This window comes from Spermophilus citellus, assembly GCF_964194105.1.
Source record: "Spermophilus citellus genome assembly, chromosome: 10".
Classification (NCBI taxonomy): Eukaryota; Metazoa; Chordata; class Mammalia; order Rodentia; family Sciuridae; genus Spermophilus; species Spermophilus citellus.
This window is the reverse complement of record NC_138197.1, coordinates 99,109,195-99,133,576: the sequence shown is the minus strand read 5'-3', so window position 1 is coordinate 99,133,576 and position 24,382 is coordinate 99,109,195. Positions and strand designations below refer to the sequence as shown.

Here is a 24,382-nt window from a genome sequence, read left to right as displayed (position 1 = left end):
ATACAAAACACTTATAATAGTACCTCATGACAAAACTCAATGAATATTGACTATTGTTATTGTAAGTTTTAAAAATGCACTGATATTTTTATATATGCTTATTATGACTTGTTTCCTAGAGATTTGACTTGCCAGTGCATAAGACTTCCTGAGTCTGTCTGTTGTTTATAGTATTTCATGGTATGAGGATACCATGCTAGTTTAACCATCATTCTATTGAAGGACATTTAGTTTGTTAACCAGTTAGGTTTTGTTTTGTTTTGTTTCTGTGAACACTGTTTAAATGGAAGTATTTATGTATATGAATGATTATTTTTCTAGGGTAGTACTGAAAGGTGGCAAGCTAAATTAGGAGGATATGAATGTATTTACTTTAAATAGATGTATTTGAAGGCAAGATATTGCCAAACTGACCTCCAAAAAGCCTATGCCAATTCACACTTTCACATGAGGATATAAATTTCACCAAATCCTTGGCAATACATTACAATTTTTAAATAAAATAATATTTTCATCCCATTCAAATTTAATCTGCATCTCTCTAAAAGGGATGTTCAGTATTTTTAGCTGAGAACTTTATGAGAGAGAGAGAGAGAGAGAGAGAGAGAGAGAGAGAGAGAGTTATTCATACAAATTCTGCCAGGATTGAACTAGCCATGTGCAGTATAAAAAAGAATTCCAGGATGACTTAAAGATTGGATGACAGTGGAGTCATAGAAGTAAGGTTGGAATAGCTAGCTGAGTAGAAATTAAGAGCCTTATAGCCTATGCTGAGTATGGTGGAGATGGTATTTGTAAATATCTATATAGGGTTTTATTTTAAGCAAGAAAGTAACATAATAGAGAATAAATGCTATTGGGACGAACTCTGGACAAGGTGTGGGATTTACTAAAACAGGAGAATGGAGAAAGTACGTAAAAATATATAGTAAAATCAAAACAATCATGGTATTGTTTCTGTATTAAAAATTAATATTATAAAATAGAGTTGGACCCTGCCTATCATGGAAAGTGCTTTGCATGCTTCAGAAATTTTAATTTTCTCTTTTAGAAAATGGGGAAATACACACAGGGTAAGGACATCCATATTTATTGAGTGCATTCTTTTTTTTTTTTAATTGGTTGTTCAAAACATTACAAAGCTCATGACATACCATCTTCCATACATTTGATTCAAGTGGGTTATGAACTCCCATTTTTTACCCCAAATACAAGTTGCAGAATCACATCGGTTACACATCCTGAGTGCATTCTTTGGGCCATGGTTAGTGTAGCACTTTGCATGGACAGCCACTAAATCTGAAATGGCTTCTTTGAAATAGATAGTATTAATACCATTTTGCATATGTGGGAACTAAGGCTTGGAAAAATAATTGACTTTCTTAAAAATCTTTGGGCCTAAGCTTCAAAGCCAGTTCTCTTCATATTAGTTATGCAAATACTGGGTGAGTACGTGCACTGTACTAATTACTAAGGAGAAACAATGTAGGAAATTCCCTGACCTCAAGGACAATGTCTACCAGAGCTATGCTCTTTGGTACTCATCACTAGAGTTTTATCAAAGCAAGGACGAAGTGACTTGGGTTGGTGTCTAGAAGAGAATTTAGATAATAATTTAGATAAGAGAGAAGCTGAAAAGTATTTTAAAATCTATGCAAAAAATAATAAGAAATAAAAGGAGAGAATGAGGTGTGATGGTAAATGAGTATCAACCAATATTTGTGGTTAATTGAAACTGGGTCAAGGAAAGAGTTTAAGGTGTCTCAGGGGGTCTAATTTGGATGACTGCAAGTTTACTGATAACAGGGCCTATGGAAAAGGGTTATAAAGAATCCTTGGAAGTTCAAGTCAGTAATAACCTTTAAAATATGCAAAAATGTTAGTATAATGGCAACAAATGTAAAGAATATTCTCTGGTTGTGCATTTAATTGGAAAGACATTTACATGTAGAGCCAGAGAGATATTGGACAGTAAGCCTTAAATACCCTTTAAATTTTCACTTCTGTTCCTGCAAAAAGGCAGCTACAGTGGTGAATCTCTGCAATTAAATTAAATGTTATAGCTGTTATTAATGTTTTACTATTCATGGTACACAGCAATGTAAGTGGTCAGGCCATTTTACACTTCACAAGAATACATATGACAATCCCAGGATCAGAAAACTGCCTAGATTTGCAGTGTTTTTCCCTTATACTTTAAATTGATTTCCTGATTTTCCAGATACCCAAACAGGTTATATTGAAGTGTATCCTTTGAAGGATTAGGTTAAAAACTTTCAGCCATCTATTATCTCTATGAGAACTATGAACTCTATGAGATTGCTAGAGTAAAAAATTAAAGAATAAAGGAAGGAATAAAGAAAACTATTCTGGTTGACACAATCCTAGTTGTTATTTCACATTACGCGTACTGTCGGCTAGGCATGGTAACATATGCCTGTAATCCCAGAGACTCAGTAGGCTGAGGCAGAAGGATCAAAAAATTTGAGGCTAATCTCAGCAATTTGAGTGATCCCCAATTTAGTGAGACCCTCTATCAATTTTTTTTTTAATGAAAAGGACTGGAAATGTAGCTCAGTGACACAAATGATATTGCTAAATTACTTGAAGGTGATTAAAAGCAGTGGATTCACCTAATCCATAAATTCAATCTCCAGTACCAAAAATAAAAACAAATACCTGCTATCATCTGGGCAGGGCAGATAGGAAGATGAAATGTATGCCCTGCTATTGGCTAAGCTTTTTTCTAGTTTGCAGAATCTCTCATATAATCTTCCAGTTTCTGCTCTGTCTCCATTACATAAACAACCTATCTACAACAAAATTCAGTGCAGACTCTTTCAAGTGTGGGTCTTGAGGATCTCAGCCAGTGTCCAAGTATGCAGCTCTGCTTCATAATCATTGAAAAGCCCTTACCAGAATGTCAGTACTCCTTACAAACTAACATAACCATTTAATGCTGGTCTAGATCATCCTTGGGATGATATTTGGCTGCCCTCAAACTTACTTTTTCAAACCTTATCTCAAGCATCTCCTCCCTTTCTTCATGTTATCCTTTGCTGTTAGTCACCCATCTTCTCTAATAAAATTGCTTTTTCTCACATTCACTAAAAATTCAAATTTCATGATGGAGGTTTATTTGAAAAAAGTTGTCAAAGAAATGGCATGTCCCAAGCATCAGCTACTGTGTGCTCTTCCATCTTAGTAACATCTTCCTAAGTCTTAACTGGCAATCAACTATCTCAGTTTGCTCAGAACTAAGGCATTTCCTACAAGTCTCAGTGCCAAAACCAGGATAGCCCCCTGCAGAAATCGAGGCACAAAGGCTGCTTTCTAAAGATTGCACTGGGATTTGTTCATGATCAATACTAGACAGTTCTAACCCCGGTTCTTGCCTTTCCACAATGGCTCTCTACTGAGGGTTTGGTGGTTTGATTAAGGTATGGCATTAAATTTTACTCACTAGGATGCATTTGCATGTTTTAACTAGAGCGATAGCAGTCCTGAGTATGGTGGAGATGGTACTTGTAATATCTATGTCAGGGGAGGGGAGCAGTCGCAATTTCAGCAACCCCTCTCCTGTGCTAAAGCAGACCTAGAAACAAATGTGGAGAACTGGTGATCATGACACTCCGGATTAGGTAAATTGCAAGAAGTTATTTGGGGGTTCAGTGTCACACGGTGTCATGCCTTGGCAGATCGGACAGGCGCAGCACCATGCATCTCAAAAGCACAAATTACTGTGAATAATCTCAACTGCTTCATTGAAATTTGCCATTCAAAAATTAACACATTGACTTAAACCTCTCATTTTCTAAGAATATTTCCCAGGCATTTTGCTCTATTTTCAAACCTCCAAAGCTCACATCTGTGCTCCTGAAGATGATTGTGGGCATCTGTATACATGTGTATGATGGGGGCAGGTGGGCGTTCACCTTTCATCTCAACAACCATCAGGGATTTTTGTTCCTCCTTTGGGTTCCAGGGCATCAAGGGTGTGTGGAGTTACTATAAAATACAGTAGCTGAATTTGATTCCAATTTTAGTTCCCAGATTTGAAAGGTGGGCTGAGATCAACCAAATGTTAGATTTGTGAATATCTGATTTCTGGCACTGATTTTTATCCTAAAGCTTTTGCTCATTTTAGGCTTTCTGTCACCCCTGAGGCTACTACTAATGTGCTGCATTCTCCACTTATGTGGTTCAAAAAATTTTATAACTACTCTCTCAGGATAAAAATATGTGCAATTATATGCACTTTTTTTCCACATTAACCTCCTTGCTCTTTTCTGGTGTTCGATTATTTGATGATTTCCTTCTCTCAAGATCGCTCACATTATGCAGACTCCTATCAGCTGAATCTCCTGCACACTGGTTCTTTCCTTAACCAAGTGTGACACTGGGGAGGGACTGAGAGGAATAATTTTTCATGAATAACTAATGATCATTTGTAATTAGCATATCAATTGTATGTATGAAAATGATGTTGCTAAATTACTTGAAGGTGATTAAAAGCAGTGAATTCACCTAAATTGTTTTATATGAGGATATATTTCTAAAATAGCATCATATACCACTAGTTGATTTTTTCTTCCTACATAATATAAAGGAAACCTCTACCTACTCTAAAGACACTGTTACATTTTGTCACTGCTGTTATTGTCCTTGGGTATCTGAAGCCCTGTAACAATATTATCACTGAGAAAGTAGTTCAACAAAGACCTAGCATTTGTTGGACCCCTTGTAAGTGCAGGTATTGTTCCAAATGCTTTGTTTACATTAAAGGTAATGGTTGTGATGATTCTATATAGCAAGTACCCTATGATATCCACTTTATAGAGGAGGAAACTGAGGCTTGAAGAACTTAATCAACTTATCTAGGTTCACACAGCTGGTAAATGAAAAAGACCAAATCAAACTGGCTCCTTAGTTTAATAGGAATATATATATATATATATATATATATATATATATACACACACACACACACACACACACATATACATGTAATATAGAATGTAATGTATATTATATCTATCTGTATTACATGTGTATAATATCTACCTATATTATATGTGTATAGGTAGATAGGTAGGTATAGAATGTTTTATTATTTAAATAAGTATTTATTGGGCACATAACAGATGCTGATAAAAGGATGGATAAATGAGGCATCCTGCCCTTGGACAATCTAGTGGCAGCAGAATTATTGTGAACTGATAAATTATAGTATGCTGAGATAGATATTAGCATTTAGGCAGGAACAAAAGTGCTCTGAAAGAACATTAGCATATTGTTTCCAAGGGATAAATGTGATACTTTTAATGCACTTGCCACTTTTCTTAAGCAAAAGATAATACAGTTAGAATAGGAAAATTAACTTTTTGAGAGAAGGAAAGGATCAAAGAATCATAAAGTTCTGAATATATTCTGTAGCTTGTTCATAGATAATCACTTCTTAATTAAATACAAAGACAACATAGCTGCTGCTGCTTTTTTCTTTTTTCTTTTTTTTTTTTAATGAAAAAAAATGCTGTCTATAGAGCTTACACCAAGGCAAAATGATAAGATTTCCATCACCAGACCAACACTTTCTTCCCTCAGTGACATCTCCTGGTTGGATTAGTTACAGTCTGAAGCACGGTATCCAAAGGCAAATCTGTGCATCAGAGAGTGACTGGCTGGGTCTGAGTTTTATACCCAGTCTTAAGTACATTGCTATGAATGTTGATATGGCAAGTCTAAGAACTGCCTAGATCTCTGTATTTAAAAAGTTCTTCAGTTGACTTCTATAAACATCCAGGTTTAAAAACTACTAGTCTAAAAATTTCCATGAATAAAGAAAGCTACCTATGAAATATTTACTTTTTCTTTATTATCTTGTTTTAGACTACAGACTGGTATGGATTGGTTAGTCTTTGTGAACAGATCAATCTCAGTTCAGATCTGTTTGTCCTATGTACTAGGTGGAGATCTGGAACGAATTTTTTAACCTTTTCCATTACCATTTTTATACATGAATTGTGAGGATTACATATAATTCTCATAAATCAGCTGGCCTTGCACTAAATAAGTACTCAGTGTTATAATAAGATTAAACATACATGCATACACACATTTATTTATATAAACACATATTCTTAAAATTAAATAATTAAAACATCTTATTGGAGAACAGCAAAACTATCAAAAGAACAAAGTGATCTATCTGGCTGCAACAATCCAATTTTACATTCTTGAAAATAATACAGCCTTTTATTGTTCCATAGGAAATGTCTAGGGATTTGAATTTCAGTAATGGCTTGTCTGCAAATCTCTTATCCTGTACTCTTCCTTAATTTGGGGATTAAGAATTTGTGTGTGGATAAATACAGGCAGACTTCTGTCATCCTGAAAATTCAAGGGCTTTAATGACAGCAGCAAATGTTTGGTTTATCCTGTGAAAGGCACCTGAATGGATATTTATGGAATGGAAGTCTAAACCTTTTATTTTAGTAAATTTTATTTAAATTTGAATAAATTTCTCCAATCCAAAAAACAAAAAAGAAAGAAAAACATCCAAAATCAATCACTATTACCTTTTAGGAAAAGAGTATGTCATTGTTTAGCTATATTGGGCCTTTTGAAAGCTGAGAATCACAGCCCACTAACAGTGACCCCTCAGGTTGACTCATGATTTTCCTTTACTGGCCAACTCACACCCTTCTGCTAGGAGTTGACATAGCTTTTCCTCATCATTAGTTTCTATCCTTTCACATCACGCAAAACTGACCTACAATGTGTGTGTTTCATTTTTGGATTCCTTGTCCTCAGAAACTAGTATAATGTTGGGGGGGGGTTATTTTGTTTGTTTTAATCCTTTTTTTAGATGTTGATGGACGTTTATTTGGTTCGTTTATTTATATCCGGTGCTGAGAATCAAACCCAGGGCCTCACACATGCTAGGCAAGTACTCTACCACTGAGCCACAACTCCAGCCCCAGTAATATAGTGTTTTTGAAAAAGAAGTAGGTAGTAACAATGAGTTCTAATCTAGTCTTACAACAAACAAATTTATACAACGGGCTGGGTCCCAGCTCCTCTTAGTCTCTGTTTCCTTATGTCTTAAGACAAAAAGGATATAAATGAGATTGTTTCTAAGAGACTTTTCAGATATACTGTTCAGAGTTTCTGAGCTGCTTAATTGCACTAAGATATTGTAACCTCACACTCTTAATATCCTTTACTCCCCGATAATGTCATCTGCCCTTTGGATTAAGTAAAATCCAAAGAAATGGCTGATGTCACTCAGGAGCAGATGCATACACTTGAATGTAGGTATGCCTGAAATAACCAGGAGGTATTGCCAACTCTTTGTTGTCCAACAAACGTTTTAAGTAACTTATGTCACAGCAAACTCAGCCAGGAGGATTTCCATGTAATCCCAACAGAGAAAAACCTACATACAGATTTAAGCATCTGGTAACTGAAGGATACACAGATAGCAAGATTCCTTCCCAGAGCAGGCATCTCTTCTATCTGAGGTCTAACCAGAGTCAAAATGCAATTATCATGGGGGTCAAGGGGAAGCTATTCACTCATGCACAAGTTTATGTATGTAGTATAATCCAAATTCTCTCTTATTAGAGAAGATCCTCAATCAACTAGGAAATTGAACATACCAGAAATAGTAGACATTTTAATATCTCACGAAGTGTGGAAATAGAAAAGCTACTGAAACATCACAATGCAGCCGTGTTTAAAGGTGGTTCATTTGTCAGCTGCTGATTTGCTACACTTCATCAAATAAACTACCTTCAAAACTTCCTAGGGCCTACTTACTACTACATGAGATTGCTCACCAAACAAGTGTGCATCTGATTATTCACTGAAATATTTGTTTCCTCTGTTTCCTAAATGAAAATAGATTCTTGTAAATATTAACTTCTTATGGTTATATGCTTAGCATTTCATTGTGTTTATGAATTTTGAAAATAGTAAAAAAAAATATTTGAACTCTCCCTTCCCATATTGATTTTTGAATGTGCATTTTAAAAAGATTTGACAGCAGAAATGTTTTTCAGGACAGGAATGTCTATTTATTTCCTAGTACATTTTATTTCATTTCAGTGAAAGCTTAAGGCCAGCCTCAGCATAACTATAATTTATATAAAGTTTTTCTTTAGAGTATTTTTTTTGTTTTAGGACCATAAAATATTTCCTGAGTAACTAATATATATGCTCATGTCTTCTGTATCCCCCCTCACCTTCTTAATAAAATCCAACTTTCACCAGATGTCAATTGGAAAGCCTTTTGTTAAATTAATTCATGCTAACAACTTTCTCAAATCTCAATAATAATTATAACAAAGAGATGAATAATTACAAGCAAGAGAATGAAACCAAAAAGCACAGAATTTCAGGTTTTTAATTTTAAAGTTGGAAGCCTTTCCAGGTGTCCCCGAGCCATATACGAACCACATTCTCATCTGTGAGACCGTTGTCACAAGATTTCAGAGATTACTCAAGTTGTTACAAGGAATGATTCCTAAATCAGGAGGGCTTTATATATAGTTTGAGTAACAACAACAACAAAAAAACTAGCTTAACTATATACAAATAATCTATCAAGTTTCAAAACGGGTTTTAAATATTTAGCAAGAAATAAAGTATGCTTTCTATAAGACTAAGGAATAGATGAAGTCAAAAGCAGAAATATATGCCAAACCTTCAGGGTATAAGGGATACCTAGTAATGAGTGTTTGCACATCAACATATACACTTTAACTGAGCATACACTTTAACTGAGCATCTTTTGGCTTTTTTTTAATTCGCTGAGCAAGACTTCCAAGAGTAGGTGGTATGCATTTTTGTTCTTACCATAAAATGGAAAGAAAAAACAAGGGGGAAAAAGCTACCTTATTCTCATTAAGAAATTATACAGAGGAACTGAAGGCACCCCAGAAAATTAACAAATAATAGGTTAAGGAGACAAGTATATACCTTCAAAATTACAAAGTAGGCAAAGCAGGTAGAAAAAGAGAGCTATCCAGGAAGGGCCTTAACTATATGATCACTATTATGGTAGGAAAACTTGGTGATTTGCTTGTCTTAAGAAAAGACTTAAGATGCTGAAAACAATTTAAAAACAAGGTTGATTGTCTGAAATAATAAATTCTATGAGTATGCTTATATGAATTCAAACCCATCTCTAAAATTCCTCTGAGTTTCCAAATAATGATCAATTCTCTAATTTGTGTTATTTGATTTACTAAAGATATTTTCAGTAGTAGAAATGAAGTCGGATGCAGTCCAGATCTCATATAATGGTTCTGTACCCTGATGGGGAACACAGAGGAAGCTAAGAGTCCATCAAGAGACCTGTTGATTCTGGTGAGCCCCAAAGGGATGGGAGCTGAGTCAACATGTAATCCATGGATTAAAAACATCAAGACCAAAATTCTAAGTTTGAAGACCATAGAGTCTGCTCTCTGTAAATTGTTGTATGGGAGAGGATAACTTCAATAGTTCCCAGGGCTGAGTATGGACATCATGGCTATTATTTCTGTCAACCCTTTGCCCCTGCCATGAAAGCCCATGCCCTGCATTAGTACCACAGCCCTCCCGTGGCAGCTCTGAATCACAGGCACAGTGCCTAAAAAGAGATAATGGGCCTCTCACGGTCTGGCCTAGAATCTACAACCTATTAAATGAAAGCAAATAGAACAAAAGCCAAAAAAAAAAAAAGTCTGGAAACTAATCAACTGGCCTAGAAAAGGAGTGAACCAGCGTTATTAAAACATATAAACATGCAACTTTTAATATTAAAAAAGAAATTATGCACAACCGAATCACCAAGTTTTCCTTTAAAAGGAAAATTTCATACCGTATCAAATTCTGTTGGTACAAATTACAAAGAAATTACAAGCACACAGAAAACAGAGTTTATATTGTGTAATATTTTCAAAGTTTTCCTCTCTTTCATGTTGTTCCAAAGAATTTAGTAGGATAAATACTTAATAAAAGTCTGCTAAGAGACTATGTTCATGATTGAATGAATAATTAAAAGAATGAATTAATCAACGAATGTACCTATTTTCCTAGACTTTAACCACAGATAAAAATTCACTCTACCTAAAACCTCTTTAAAACCTCTGCTTACTGTGCAATCCAGACATGGAGCATTGGTTATATAAGTTGCCTCCAGGGCTCACTGTGCCCAATTTTTAAACCCTTATTATCTGTGCTATACTCCAACAAATGATAAGCCGAGCTTTTACAAGCTGCCAGTGACAATATTGTTGCTAAATTCAAACCTTTTCTTCCTCAGTTCACATTCACCTTTCTGAAGCAAGGGTTAGAATTGGACATGATCCTTTAAATTTCCAAATCTGTAGAGTAGTGGTAATTATGAATCTCATATTACAATTGATATGAGCTTCAGATGTGAATTACTGTGTTTTTTGGTAGCTTAATCCGATATCCATTTCAAGTGTCCCCCTTCCAGTTAGGCTATGAAAATGTAATCTCAACCAACTGTACTTGGCCTCCTCTGCCACCCAGTGCCACTCAGATGTTCTGATGATCTTTAAGCTTATCTCAGTTCCTAGATATCAAATCACACAGCCAATTTTTCTTGAAATTTTATTAAAGAAGTTAGGCACAAAGGCCTTTACACTACAATCTTGTAAATTATTGGTCATGTCACCCACCCTAGGAATCAGCTGAGAGGAATGAGAAGCAGTCTCATTTCTTTGTAGGGTCCCACAAAATCTGGTTACTATCTCAAAATTTTAAAAAAAATAGAAAGGGGTAGCAATGTAGCTCAGCAGTAGAGTGCTTCATGAGATACGGTGCTCAATCCCCAGTACCACACCAAAAAAAGGAAAAGAAATCCCTTTCAAAATGTTAGCATTTCTTTTCTATTATTTTTAACCCTCCTGACTTGAATCCCTAATCTGATCCATTCTCTGTCCTGATGAAGCCTAACAGGCTCACAGTTCATCTATGAACATAATAAATGATGGTGATGGTATTATATCCCACTTGCTGTGCTTGCTTCAACTTTTAAATTCTGGACTTTCGATAGGATACTAATTTCAGTTCAGTCTCCCAGGGAAGAGAACATGGAAGGACTTCCCTGTAACAAACATCCTTGTCTTTTCAGAGCGTGGAAGGAGAGCACCATGAGAAAGCTGTGGAACTACTCAAGGCTGCAAAGGACAGTGTCAAGCTGGTGGTCCGATACACCCCGAAAGTCCTGGAAGAAATGGAGGCTCGCTTTGAGAAGCTGCGGACAGCCCGGCGTCGGCAACAGCAGCAATTGCTCATTCAACAGCAGCAGCAGCAGCAGCAACAAACACAGCAAAACCATATGTCCTAGGTGAGCAGTGCCTGGTTCTGTATAAGGAAGGTCCCTTAGATGCGATCGAAATTGTTGTTTTTAAAAATACAATTCCCTAACTGAAACAACATCACTACATCTAATAGTCCAAACAAAATCAATCAAATCAAAAGACAAGGATGTCAAAAAAGTAAGCATATATCACATAGTTTTTTGTTTGTTTGTTTTTTATGGGTGAATCAATATAGTCTCAATGAATGTTAAAGAAATTAATATATATTGGGAGGGGCAAGTACAGATTCTAAGATGCCTTTATACAATTAGGAAATGCAGTCTCTGTGCTAATCCGGATCTACGTGTACAAACTGCACAACCTTACAGTGCTGGCCTTGTGAAGATCTTGAGAATAAAAACAAAATTTATGGGAAATATGTTCCATCTAGAAGAATGAAGTAGAGATTTGCCAGTGCTCAGGATCTGAGAGATCTTGAAGTTCATTTTTGTTATTCATTTAAAATAGATATCTAAGATTCTCTTTCTAAACTCCACTTGGTGACTCAGATGCTAAATCAAGTGTTGCTGTGTATTTCCAAGAAAATTGAAGGAAAAAATATTGACAGTAAGAGTCACCATCATTGAAGTGCCCATTGTGTTTGAGGCCCTTACACACATTATCCCTAATACTATGAAAAAAATCCTTCAAGGCAAGTGTCATTAAATCCTGCCTCTTTGGATGAACTACCTGATATTGCAGTAATTTCACTGGATTCCTCATAAACCCATTTACAGGAAGCACAGAATTATTTTTCTCTTACTCTACCATGTACTTTATCTGCCAATATCAGATGTTCTGAAGTTACCTACATTTTTCTTGCTATTCTTTGGAACAGTTTATATCATCAAGTACCTTTGCACTACAATATATGCAGGTGTGTATTTGAAATGAGGCTCAAATATTCTTGGAAAAATGATGATGGTAGGTTTGTGTTATTTCATATTATATTACAAATTGCACAACCAGGGACATTGGATATAACATGAAGTTTTCAGATTTTTGTGACTCTTATGAAAAGGAGAGGCTATGTAGGGGAGTTTTTAAAAAACGTACAGGATTTATCCTCTGACACTCTTGGAAATTTAACCATCTATCTCCCATAGCCTGCTGCTTTTATTAGACATACTATGGCTTTTATCTTTTTCTAGAACTACATTTTCATTCTAAAATGTGTATTTATTCAACAATAAACTCCTCCTTGGCACTCCCATGGGCCAGGCTTGTTCAAGGAGTTTCAGGAGCAAGCATGAGCAACGTCCTAGATCTCATGATGTTGACAGTCTGGTTTAAGAGAAATTTATTTTTAAAAAAATGTAAATTGAACACTTCCTATTGGGACCAGTGGTTTACACAGTTAGAGAGTAATTAAGGCTGTCTGAATAGAGACTGGTGAGTGGAGACTTCGGGCTCGGTTGTCAGGAAAGACCTCTCAAAGGAGAAAATATTTAAGATGAAACTGAACAAAGAGGAGAAGCCACAAAGAGAGACTAAGAGGAGGAAATAGCCAGTACAATGGTGCACAAGCTACTTGATGTTTGAGGAATAAAGAAAACCTGGGTAGTTAGGGGCTATAGAGGGAGGAGGAAAGACAGTAGTGGTTTAAAGGGCACCAAGATCGGTGTGGGCCAGCCCCAGAGTGCTTTGCAAAGCCCCAGGGAAATGAGGTGCAGTGGAAGACCCTGAAGATTTTAAAGCAAAAGAGCAACCAGAATTTATGTACCATAGAGATCATTCTAGCTGCTGTGAAAATGATGATTGCAGCGTAAGAGTGGAAGCAGAGCCAACTAGAAAACACAGTGGTCCAGGCAAGAGATGCGGTGGCTTCTGCTAGATGATGTGGTTACGATGGAGCTCTGTGGACAGACCAGAAAAAGTCATTTCACCCATAGTCTTCTCTTCTGTTACCCAGCTGTACTTTCAGAATCCTTCAGAGGTCTTTTCTTGGTAGTAATAACAATCCACTCTGTAACACCAATGAGTTTTCTGTTAATCCTATTGTTTCTTCCATCTTTGGTTATATATAGACTTATACCAATTCTCCTCATTGATTTACAACACTGGCCCTGAGTAAGATTGTTCAGTAGTGTTCTGAAAGAAAAAAAAAATTGCCATTTCGACTTCTGAGATCTTTCTAAAAGCTTCCAATATTATGTTCATTCAGTTAGTTAAGTATATGGTGGGACTATATACTAAATTTCATTTCTCTATTTCATCAACCCTCATTTAATCACCTCTGAATTTCCTATTGGTTCATTACAGGAGACCAACATCTTTAACGAAAGCTGTTTGCAAACTGTTTTGTTTTGTGTTATTGTGCAGGATATATTAGAGTTCTATTTATGTGGATATGAAATTTATACTTATGCCTGTCAAGATGGCACTTGCAGTACATACAGCCAAGGCCCCTAGAGATGAAACCATACTGACCATTTCAAGTACAAGTAAAACACACCCAAGTCATGTTATCCCTGGATTTTGTGGTTAATTCTGTCAAAGAGACCTACATTATTTCTTATTTAATTTTTAATTAATTCAATTTTTAAGCATCAAATGGGATTTGTTATACTTGTTAGCTTATACTACAGTTGTTTTTAAGAAGAAATGTCAAGTTTATTTGACCTATTTAATTTGGAACAGATCTCAGTTTTTTTTTAAAGGTCAACCAGTCAAGCAAAGACTAGGTAAAGCAAAATATTGTTAGATATTGTCTTATTATTTTCTATGCTCAAAATCAGAAATAATTTCTTTTCTCTGAGATGGTATCAAGTATGAAGGAACTAGCAATGGTAAACGGGGGATAAAAATGACAAAGGGGTTGAATACAACTACTGTGTGAGAAATTTTTCTCTTAGACCTCTTCTGAATTTTAAATTCTCCTGAAGTAATGATCTGTTGTATTTCTCCCTTACTTCTGCTTGATAACTCACAAAAAGGTTATATTTCCCAAGCTGTAGAAGAACAAAAAGTACTGTACATTTTCATGATAGAAATCTAAACACAAAATGTCAATGTAGGAATTTTTCCTGCTATACCATTTTCTTTGAGAAAGTGTTACATTTATGCAGCTTTTAGCATCTTAGTTTTAAAATGCGATTTTTTTTGTATACATTCACATTTCATTCATATTCCCAAAGAATAAAAGCAAGAAGGAAGAGGAATACTTCTTGAGATATCAACATTCCCCCCAAAATCAAGAATAAACTGTTGTCTTTGCTGGATGCAGGGTGGAGAATCCATTACATTCAAAACCATGCTAAGTGTTTTCAGATTTATAAAGTAGCTGCATTTTTCAGTGGCCGAGCTGGCTCTCTTCAGACCTCGATTCTCTTTGCTTTGTTCACTATTGAAATCATGCTGTGCCATCTATTACCATCACCAGAGTTGTGGTCCTGATGATATGATCCAGGGGTTCATTACCAAAATCACCATCCCAGTCACTAGGAAAACCAGGTTCCAGAGAAAGACCCTGATAAAATTAAATCTAAGGAACTTAGAAATGCCAATCAGAATTAATGAATACCAAGAACTTCTCCAAGAGCTTCATATATATTAAACCACTTAATCTTCACAGCAGCCTTATTAGGTTTAGGTACTATTTTTAATCTCATTTTTGAGTAGGGAACGGAGGCATATAGGAGTTCTTAAAGTGTATGAAATGTTTCACAGCTAGCAAATGCCAGGGGTGGGATTCGAACCCAGGATCTTGATCATAACCACTCTGACTCACTCTACCCCTCTGTTTAAAGGAACTTGACCTTTGATTCTCTGATTTCACAGAGTCCTTCATGAACTTTCTAGGGATTCAGTCTGATGCTGCTTATTAAAGGTGTCCAAATTTCCCTCACCACTGACCTCCAAAAGAGTTCACCATACTTCAAAGACCTTCATCATTTCAAACCTTTCTTTGGCTGCCATGAAGTCGTCACAAATTTAGTGGTGAAAAAAATAACAACACGATGTATTATCTTCTAATTCTGTAGGATTCAGCACAATCCATCTCAGAATTTCAGTGTCATTTTCCCCCAAAATAGAAAAATATTCCAAAATTTGCATGAATCCTAGAATAGCTAAAGCAGTCCTGAGCAAAAAGAACAAAGCTAGAAGCATCACACTATGTGACTTCAAAATCTATGTGGCTCAGGTGGTAGTGTACTCACCTAGCATGCGTGAGGCACTGGGTTCGATTCTCAGCACCACGTAAAAAATACATAAAATAAAGATATGTGTCCACCTAAAACTAAAAAATAAATATTAAAATAACCTATTACAAAACTGTAGTAATCAAAACAGCATAGTAAGCCAGGCCCAGTGTCACACTCCTGTAATCCCACAGACTTAGGAAGCTAAAGCAGGAGGATAGCAAGTTCAAAGCCAGCTTCAGCAACTTAGCAAGGCCCTAAGCAACTTAACAAGGCCCTAAGCAAATTAGCAAGACACTGTCTCAAAATTAACCATAAACAGGGCTGATGAAGTAGTTTAGTGGTTAAGCACCTCTGGGTTCAATCCCCAGCATAAAAAAAAAAAAGAAAAGAAAAAGAAAGAAAGAATTATGCCAAATAAATAGCTTTACTTTTATATTCATATATTCATTTCAGTGTTATTCACAATACCTAAGATAAGTATGCAACCTAAGTGTTCATTGTCAGATGACTGAATAAACAAAATCTTATATATATACACAATGGAATATTATTAAGCTTTAAAGAGGAAAAATTCTGTCATTTCCAACAAAATGGTTGAACTTGGAAGACATTATGCTAAAATAAAATAAGCCAGGCTCAGAAAGATGAATGCCATGTAATCTCACTTAGGTGTGGAATCTAAAACATTGAACTCACCGAAGCAGAGAATAGAATGATGGCAACTAGAGGCTGGGGAAGGGGCCAATGGGAAAAGGGAGATAATCAAAAGATACAAGTTTCAGCAAGGCAGGGGGAATAAGCTTTAGTGGTCTATTGCAGAGGATGTGGACTATAATAAATAACCATGCCTTGTATAGTTCAACATTGCTGAAAGAGTAGATATTAAACGTTTTCACTGCACAGACAAAAATGATAGGCTTGTGAGGTGAGGGATTTGTTAATTAGCCTGGTTTAATCATTCCATATTATAAACATATATCAAAACCACATTGCACCTCATATATATATATATATATATATATATATATATATATATATGATTATTTGCAATGAAAAAATAAAATTTTAAAAAATACTCTTGTAATTATGTAGAATGGAAGTCCAGCAGTCTCATGAGGACTAGGGAAACTCTATGAACAAATTCATTTCCTTGCCTTTCCCAGTTTCTAGAGATGGCTGTAAGTCTCTGTCTCCTTGCCTCTTCCTCTATCTTCAAAAAACAGCAATGGTTGGGGGGTGGGGGTCAGATCTTTCCTGTAGCCTTGCTGTTACCTCTGTTTCCATTGTCACATCTCTTCCTCTCACTCTCTTCTATCTTCCACTTTTGTTGTTATTGCTTATAAAAATTCTGGTTGAATTGAGTGATATTGATTTCCATGTAATGTTTATCCTAATTATGAAAATAATATGTTCACTGCAGAAGTTTTAGACAGTACAGAAGTATAAAGAAAAAAATCAACCATTCAGGAAAATGTCTCCCTTCATTTTAGCGTCCATTCTTTGTTTATTTCTATATATTTAAGATTCCATGTACTTATGTATGTATGAGCTTATTTTCATATAGGCTCATACCCCATGTTCTTAATATTAACCTGATGTTTTAAAACTCAACACTATGATGCATACTAGTAAATTTAGATCCACATTTTCTGAGTGTCCATCTTATAGATGGGCATTAAGGTTATTAAATGTTTTATACCTTATTGGATTTGATTTGCTGATATTTTTGTTGAATCTTCATTCATGAAAAGTATCAATCTGTAGCTTTCTTTTCCTGTATGTCTTTGTCTGATTTTGGTATTAGGGCAATGCTGGTCATACAAAATGAGTTAGGAAGTGTTACCTGTGCTTTTGTCTTCTGAAAGAGGTCATAGAGAATTGTTAGAATTTTTATTTTGATAGAATTACCAAATAAAGCTGTGTGGGTCTGGTGCTTTCTGTTTGGGGAGTTACTAGTTGTCAGATTATCTATCTTTTCTTGTATGAGTTTTGGCAGTCTGTGTCTTTCAAAGAATCAGTTCATTTCAAGTAGTTTATCAAGATCTTAAATAGTTATAATATTCTTTTACTGTCTTTTTAATGCCCAGAAGATTTGAGTGATGTCTCCTCTTTCACTCTTTTTTTTTTTTTAAAGAGAGAGTGAGAGAGGAGAGAGAGAATTTTTAATATTTATTTTTTTTTTTAGTTCTCGGCGGACACAACATCTTTGTTGGTATGTGGTGCTGAGGATCGAACCCGGGCCGCACGCATGCGAGGCGAGCACGCTACCGCTTGAGCCACATCCCCAGCCCCTCCTCTTTCACTCTTGATAGTAGTAACTTGTATCCTCTTTTTCTCCTTAGTTAGCCTAGAAAGAAGTTTATTAATTGTACTGATTTTTTTTAAATGAACCAGGTTTGGGTTTCATTGATTTTTCCTATTTTCCTGTTTTACATTTCATTAGTTTCTGCTCCACTTATTATTTCTTTTCTTCTGCTTACTATGGATTTAATTTGTCCTTTTTTTCTAGTTTCCAAAGGTGGAAGCTTATGTTACTAGAAGCCACACCAAGGAATCCTGTATTTGGTCCCCTGCCTACGTAAGAAATGATCAAACAATATAAAAAGAAAAATGAATTTAATTTAATTGTAGCTTGCCCCAAACTGGGAAGGTAGCTAATTCATAGGCCCTACAAAGTGGTTACAATTTACAGAAATAAAAGCCAGAGAATGTACACATGTAGATTTAGCTAGATCATGCTAGCCAGAGTATGTCAGAAATCTAGGCTTTTCAACACTTGCTGGCATCTGCACAGCCTTTGGGGACAATGTCTTAGTTCCCATTGTCAGTATGAGGAAACTGATATTGAACAATAACTTTTACCAGGAAATGGAAGGGAAACAATCAATTTGGAGCTTTTAAATTTTAAAGGAGTTCTGTTATACTTAGGTAATTGCTATTAGATCTTTCTTCTTTTGTAACATCCTCATCCAATGCCATAAACTTCCATCTATACACCAATTTCACTGCATCCCAGCATTTTGATAAGGTATGTTTTCTTTTTTCATTTCGTTCTAAGCATGTTTTAATTTCAGAGTACTTCTTTGTCCTATCCCCTCTTCCACTTTCACAGTGGGCCCTAGATGTATGCTATTCTATCTTTAATATCAACTGATCCGCAACCGTAGTTCCATCTACAACTTTAATTTCCCAATGACATGTAATCAGCACATTCACAGGTTCTGAAGAAGAGGACATGGAACTGTTCAGGGCTTGGGGAGGCACTATCACAATGGCTCACTTAGTGCTGGCAAAGCAATTGGATTAAGAAAATCCACACTAAGATAGAAAAGAGGATTTTGCTTAAGAAAATGAAATGCTAACCTGTTGAATTACGAATGATAGGCCTGAGGGAAATAATAAGAACATTTGGTGCAGACAGTTCATCCCAGAGGTATTTTGGAGACCTACACGGGGAAACCAGTGCCCTCTCAATCGTCAATGTATCTCTTACTGCTCTGTTGGATGGATGAAGAGCTCCAAGCCTCTTAGCAAGACTCACCTTTTCTGAGTCTCATTCCCTCAAAACATGTGACACATTATAATTAATAAAAAACTCAGTCTCTAGATCTTTGTCACCTAGCAGCTGAGTGACCTTTAGGAAGTTATTCAGTCAGAAACTCAGTAAAGCAGTCTGTTGTGGATATTAAATAAGAAAAAAAAATATATATATGTAAGGTTCTTAGCAAAATATGTGGCCATTAGTGTCAACCGGATAAGTTTTGGTCAGTAACAGCAATAGTAGTAGTAGAATGCTGTAATAGTTAAAAGTGTTAATGACATGCCAGCTGTTTTAATTGTGTTCCTGTTAAGAGATACCTAAGGAAGCACAGTGGCCTCACATGTGGTTTTCAGTCCACTCTGGAAGCCCCAGTGGGCTATTATCACCTCTCTAGAAGGCATGGTAGCTGCAGAGTGATAGTACAGAATAGGCTAAACAATTTTGTTAAATATCTGTTTTGTAAATGATTTTCAGTATCCATTGAATTAAAAATAGCAGCAGCTTTCAACACAAAGATTGGAAACCACAGTTCCTTCTGAAAGAAATGACTCCATCATGGTGGAAAAGTGACAGGCTTAGGGGAAGTGTTTAAGGAAGCAGCTCTCCCAAATCTGTTGGCGTGGACACGTTCTAGTTCGATTCTCTTCTTTTTTTTTTTTTTTTTTTTTGTTTGTTTGTTTGTTTTTAAAATAATTTTAATTTTAATCATTACTTAGAAGATTAATCCTGCAAAACATAAGTGAGTTAAATTCTACTTACATTCTCTACATACCCACTTACATATCATACAGATGCATGTAAGTTTCCAGATACAGAATTCTTTTTTTTATTGATTATTTAAAGCATTACATAGCTCATGATATATCATCTTTCATACATTTGACTCAAATTGTGTTTTGAACTCCCATTTTCACCCCAAATACAGATTGCAGAATCACATCTGTTACATATTCACATTTTTACATAATGCCATATTAGTGACTGTTGTATTCTGCTACCTTTCCTATCCCCTACTATCCCCCCTCCCCTCCCCTACCCTCCCATCTTCCCTCTCTACCTCCCCTGCTGTTGTTCAATTCTCTCCCTTTTTTTTCCCTCCCCCTTGCCCCTCATAACCTCTTATAATTTTATGTATCATTGAAGGTCTCCTACTATTTCCATGTGCTTTCCCTTCTCTCTCCGTTTCTCTCCCCCCATTCGTCTTTGTTTACTGTAGTTTTTTCCTCATGTTCTTCCTTCCTGTTCTGTTCTTAGTTGTTCTCTTTATATCAAAGCAGACATTTGGCATTTGTTTTTTAGGGCTTGGCTAGCTTCGCTTAGCATAATCTGCTCTAATGCCATCCATTTCCCTGCAAATTCTATGATTTTGTCATTTCTTAGTGCTGCATAATACTCCATTGTGTATAGATGCCACATTTTTTTTATCCATTCACCTATTGAGGGGCATCTAGATTGGTTCCACAGTCTAGCTATTGTGAATTGTGCCGCTATAATCATTGATGCAGCCGTATCCCTATAGAGCGCTTTTTTAAGGTCCTCAGGGAATAGTCCGAGAAGTGCGATAGCTGGGTCAAATGGTGGATCCATTCCCAGCTTTCCCAGGAATCTCCATACTGCTTTCCAAATTGGCCTCACCATTTTGCAGCCCCACCAGCAGTGTACAAGTGTACCCTTTTCCCCACATCCCTGCCAACACTTATTGTTGTTTGACTTCATAAAGGCTGCCAATCTTACTGGAGTGAGATGGTATCTTAGGGTGGTTTTGATTTGCATTTCTCTGATTGCTAGAGATGGTGAGCATTTTTTCATGTACTTGTTGATTGATTGTATGTCCTCCTCTGAGAAGTGTCTGTTCAGGTCCTTGGCCCATTTGTTAATTGGGTTATTTGTTATCTTATTGTTTAATTTTTTGAGTTCTTTGTACATTCTGGATATTAGGGCTCTATCGGAGGTGTGGGGGGTAAAAATTTGTTCCCAGGATGTAGGCTCTCTATTTACCTCTTTTATTGTTTCTCTTGCTGAGAAAAAGCTTTTTAGTTTAAGTAAGTCCCATTTGTTTATTCTTGTTGTTAACTCTTGGGCTATGGGTGTCCTATTAAGGAATTTGGAGCCCGACCCCACAATATGTAGATCGTAGCCAACTTTTTCTTCTATCAGACGCAGTGTCTCTGATTTGATATCTAGCTCCCTGATCCATTTGGAGTTAATTTTTGTGAATGGCGAGAGAAAGGGATTCAATTTCATTTTGTTGCATATGGATTTCCAATTTTCCCAGCACCATTTGTTGAAGATGCTATCCTTCCTCCATTGCATGCTTTTAGCCCCTTTATCAAATATAAGATAGTTGTAACTTTGTGGATTAGTCTCTGTGTCTTCTATTCTGTACCATTGGTCCACCTGTCTGTTTTGGTACCAGTACCATGCTGTTTTTGTTACTATTGCTTTGTAGTACAGTTTGACCTCTGGTATCGCTATACCTCCAGATTCACACTTCCTGCTTAGAATTGCTTTTGCTATTCTGGGTCTTTTGTTTTTCCATATGAATTTCATGATTGCTTTGTCTATTTCTTCAAGAAATGCCGTTGGGATTTTGATTGGCATCGCATTAAACCTGTAGAGAACTTTGGGTAATATCACCATTTTGATGATGTTAGTTCTGCCTATCCATGAACAGGGTACATTTTTCCATCTTCTGAGATCTTCTTCTATCTCTCTCTTTAGGGTTCTGTAGTTTTCATTGTATAAATCTTTCACCTCTTTTGTTAGGTTGATTCCCAAGTATCTTATTTTCTTTGAGGATATTGTGAATGGAGTGGTTTTCCTTATTTCCATTTCAGAGGTTTTGTTGCTGATATACAGGAATGCCTTTGATTTATGCGTGTTGATTTTATAACCTGCCACTTTGCTGAATTCATTTATTAACTCTAGCAGCTTCTTTGTAGACTCTTTTGGGTCTGTTAAGTATATTATCATGTCATCCGCAAATAGCGATAGTTTAATTTCTTCTTTTCCTATTTTTATGCCTTTAATTTCTTTTGTCTGTCTAATTGCTCTGGCTAGTACTTCGAGAACTAAATTGAATAGAAGTAGTGATAGAGGGCATCCCTGTCTTGTTCCAGATTTTAGAGGGAATGCCTTCAGTTTTTCTCCGTTTAGGATGATGCTAGCCTGAGGTTTGGCATATATAGCTTTTACAATGTTGAGGTAAGTTCCTGTTATCCCTAGTTTTTCTAGTGTTTTGAACATAAAGGGATGCTGTACTTTGTCAAATGCTTTTTCTGCATCCATCAAGATGATCATGTGGTTCTTGTCTTGAGTCGGGCTGACCTTGTAGGAGGAGAGACAGACTTAACGTGTGCTTCAGAGAAGGGACATTGGTGCTTCTAGCTTGTCAGCAAGAGGCTTTGCTGTTTTGTTTCTCAACAAAACCACACTAAATGCCTGGAGAGTTATAATATAAATGTTATTTATATTTTGCCTGCATGAAGAGAAATAGAATCATCATGGTGAGAAGAAATGTTCTATATTTAAAATGTTTCCAAATGGTGCTTTTTAAATTTTGTTTGGGGGAATGACTGTGGCTTTTCCAGCCTCATTCGATAATTACTTCCTTTACAAACATCAAATGATCTTTTTTCATGTGTGTACGATTGTGCATGAATGACAGCACCCAAAATATTTCTTGCCGTTCTCACACAGCACATGCTCCTTTGATATTTTTAGCATATCAGTAGTTGATAAATGAATACTAATCACTGACTTCACTCTTTTCCCCTCTTTCAGGCCCTTGAAGGAAAGCTACTTGATCCAACATCTAATAGTCACAAGTCTGAAAAACGTGCTTCAGAATCCCAGCACATAGTAAAGGAAAAGACAACACTGATAATTATACCTGTCAAGAAGCTGTGAACACATGGTGTATAAATTCTTTACCACGGCAACTCGACACCTTCTTTCTCTGGGCTTGAGCGGCCCTGTCGCCCCCCACCCCTCCCTGTTCACTGGCTCTTTACACACACAGACCTTCCATTCACTGCAGTGGGAATTCTCAGTGTGTAGAGGGAGAGATACTCTCCAGTCTGCAGACCGAAACAGTGTGAGAAGAGTAAAGTCTGTGACTTTGGAATAAATCACCAGGGCCAGGATTAAATGAGTCTTTGGTCTATAGCTTTTCCAGAGATTAGCAAGCCCCTCCTCAGGCCCTAGTTCAAACTGTATCAGTTCAAGGTGGTCGTCACTTGAAAGAATCCTACACTCTGCCCTTGGCCCTGGCCCCTCCACAGTCCACATTGCTGAGTTGTCCGAGTTGGAATTCCAGTTCATTGCGCACTCAACCTCTACCCTCCTTTGGAAAATGGCAAGTTATTACACTGTATTTATAGTCTCTTCATGCTCTAGAAGCACCTGGCTTTTTATTTTCTGTTTCCATGAATTTTATTATGCATTAACAGAGTGGGACACTTTTAGCTCAACTTTTAGTTTGCTAAAAACAAAGGTAGGAACTCTAGTACTATACTTATTTTAATTTAAGTATGGTTTGTATCTATTATTAATTCTAACAGAATATAATGTATATTTATTCCACTATATATATACATATATACATATATATATATATATATATATATATATATATATTATCAGAATACATTTGTTACAACTTATATTCTTTTCTTACCAAGCATTATGACTCTGGTGAAAGAATACTAGGAAAAGAACTAGCTTTGTGAAAGGATCCTCACATCACAAATACAACCCTGCTCTCAATTTTAATTTTTGTTAAGTTTTATATTTTTGATTGTTAAGCTCTGGAGAAATCCAAACGCTGCATACACAGATGTACTGTCATGAAAATCAAATTTTAAAAATTTGATACTTTGAAGCTTAGGAGATATATCACATAAAGTTTAGATCAGTTTCCCCAAATATAAAATGTATGTTTTTGGCAGTCTAAGATCAATCAAAAGTATTATTTCTTTTTCAATGAAGCATATCTAAACAAGAAACCAGTGTTATCAATATTGTGAATGGTGCATGCTGCTTCTTCCAGAGTGAAAGATTACTTAGTTCTTTTATGGAGCCACTTACAGAGATCACAATGTTTGACTCATGATAACTCTAGGCACCTAATCTGATTTTACATCATGGAATGATTAGGAAGCAATCATTATTTCAGCACTTACTGCCTTAAGCACAAAGCTGAAGCTGAAAACATAATAATTGCCCAGTTAAAACAATCCAGACAAATCATTAAAACAGAGGCAAATATTTGAATAGTCCCTTTCCTCAGATGCAGAAATTCCCAAGATATAATAAATTTG

The 24,382-nt window shown here is 36.1% G+C and overlaps 1 protein-coding gene across 2 annotated transcripts in view; it reads left to right on the top strand.

The window, feature by feature from the left end:
* Positions 1 to 23,570, top strand: part of LIN7A (lin-7 homolog A, crumbs cell polarity complex component) — a 135,790-nt gene extending 112,220 nt beyond the window's left edge. For both annotated transcript variants that reach the window (XM_081311556.1, XM_081311557.1), the window contains exons 5-6: positions 11,147 to 11,362; positions 22,845 to 23,570. In XM_081311556.1, the coding sequence (XP_081167682.1) occupies positions 11,147 to 11,362 (216 nt within the window). In that variant the 3' untranslated portion in view covers positions 22,845 to 23,570. The remainder of the gene's footprint in view (positions 1 to 11,146; positions 11,363 to 22,844) is intronic.
* Positions 23,571 to 24,382: the final 812 nt, after the last annotated feature.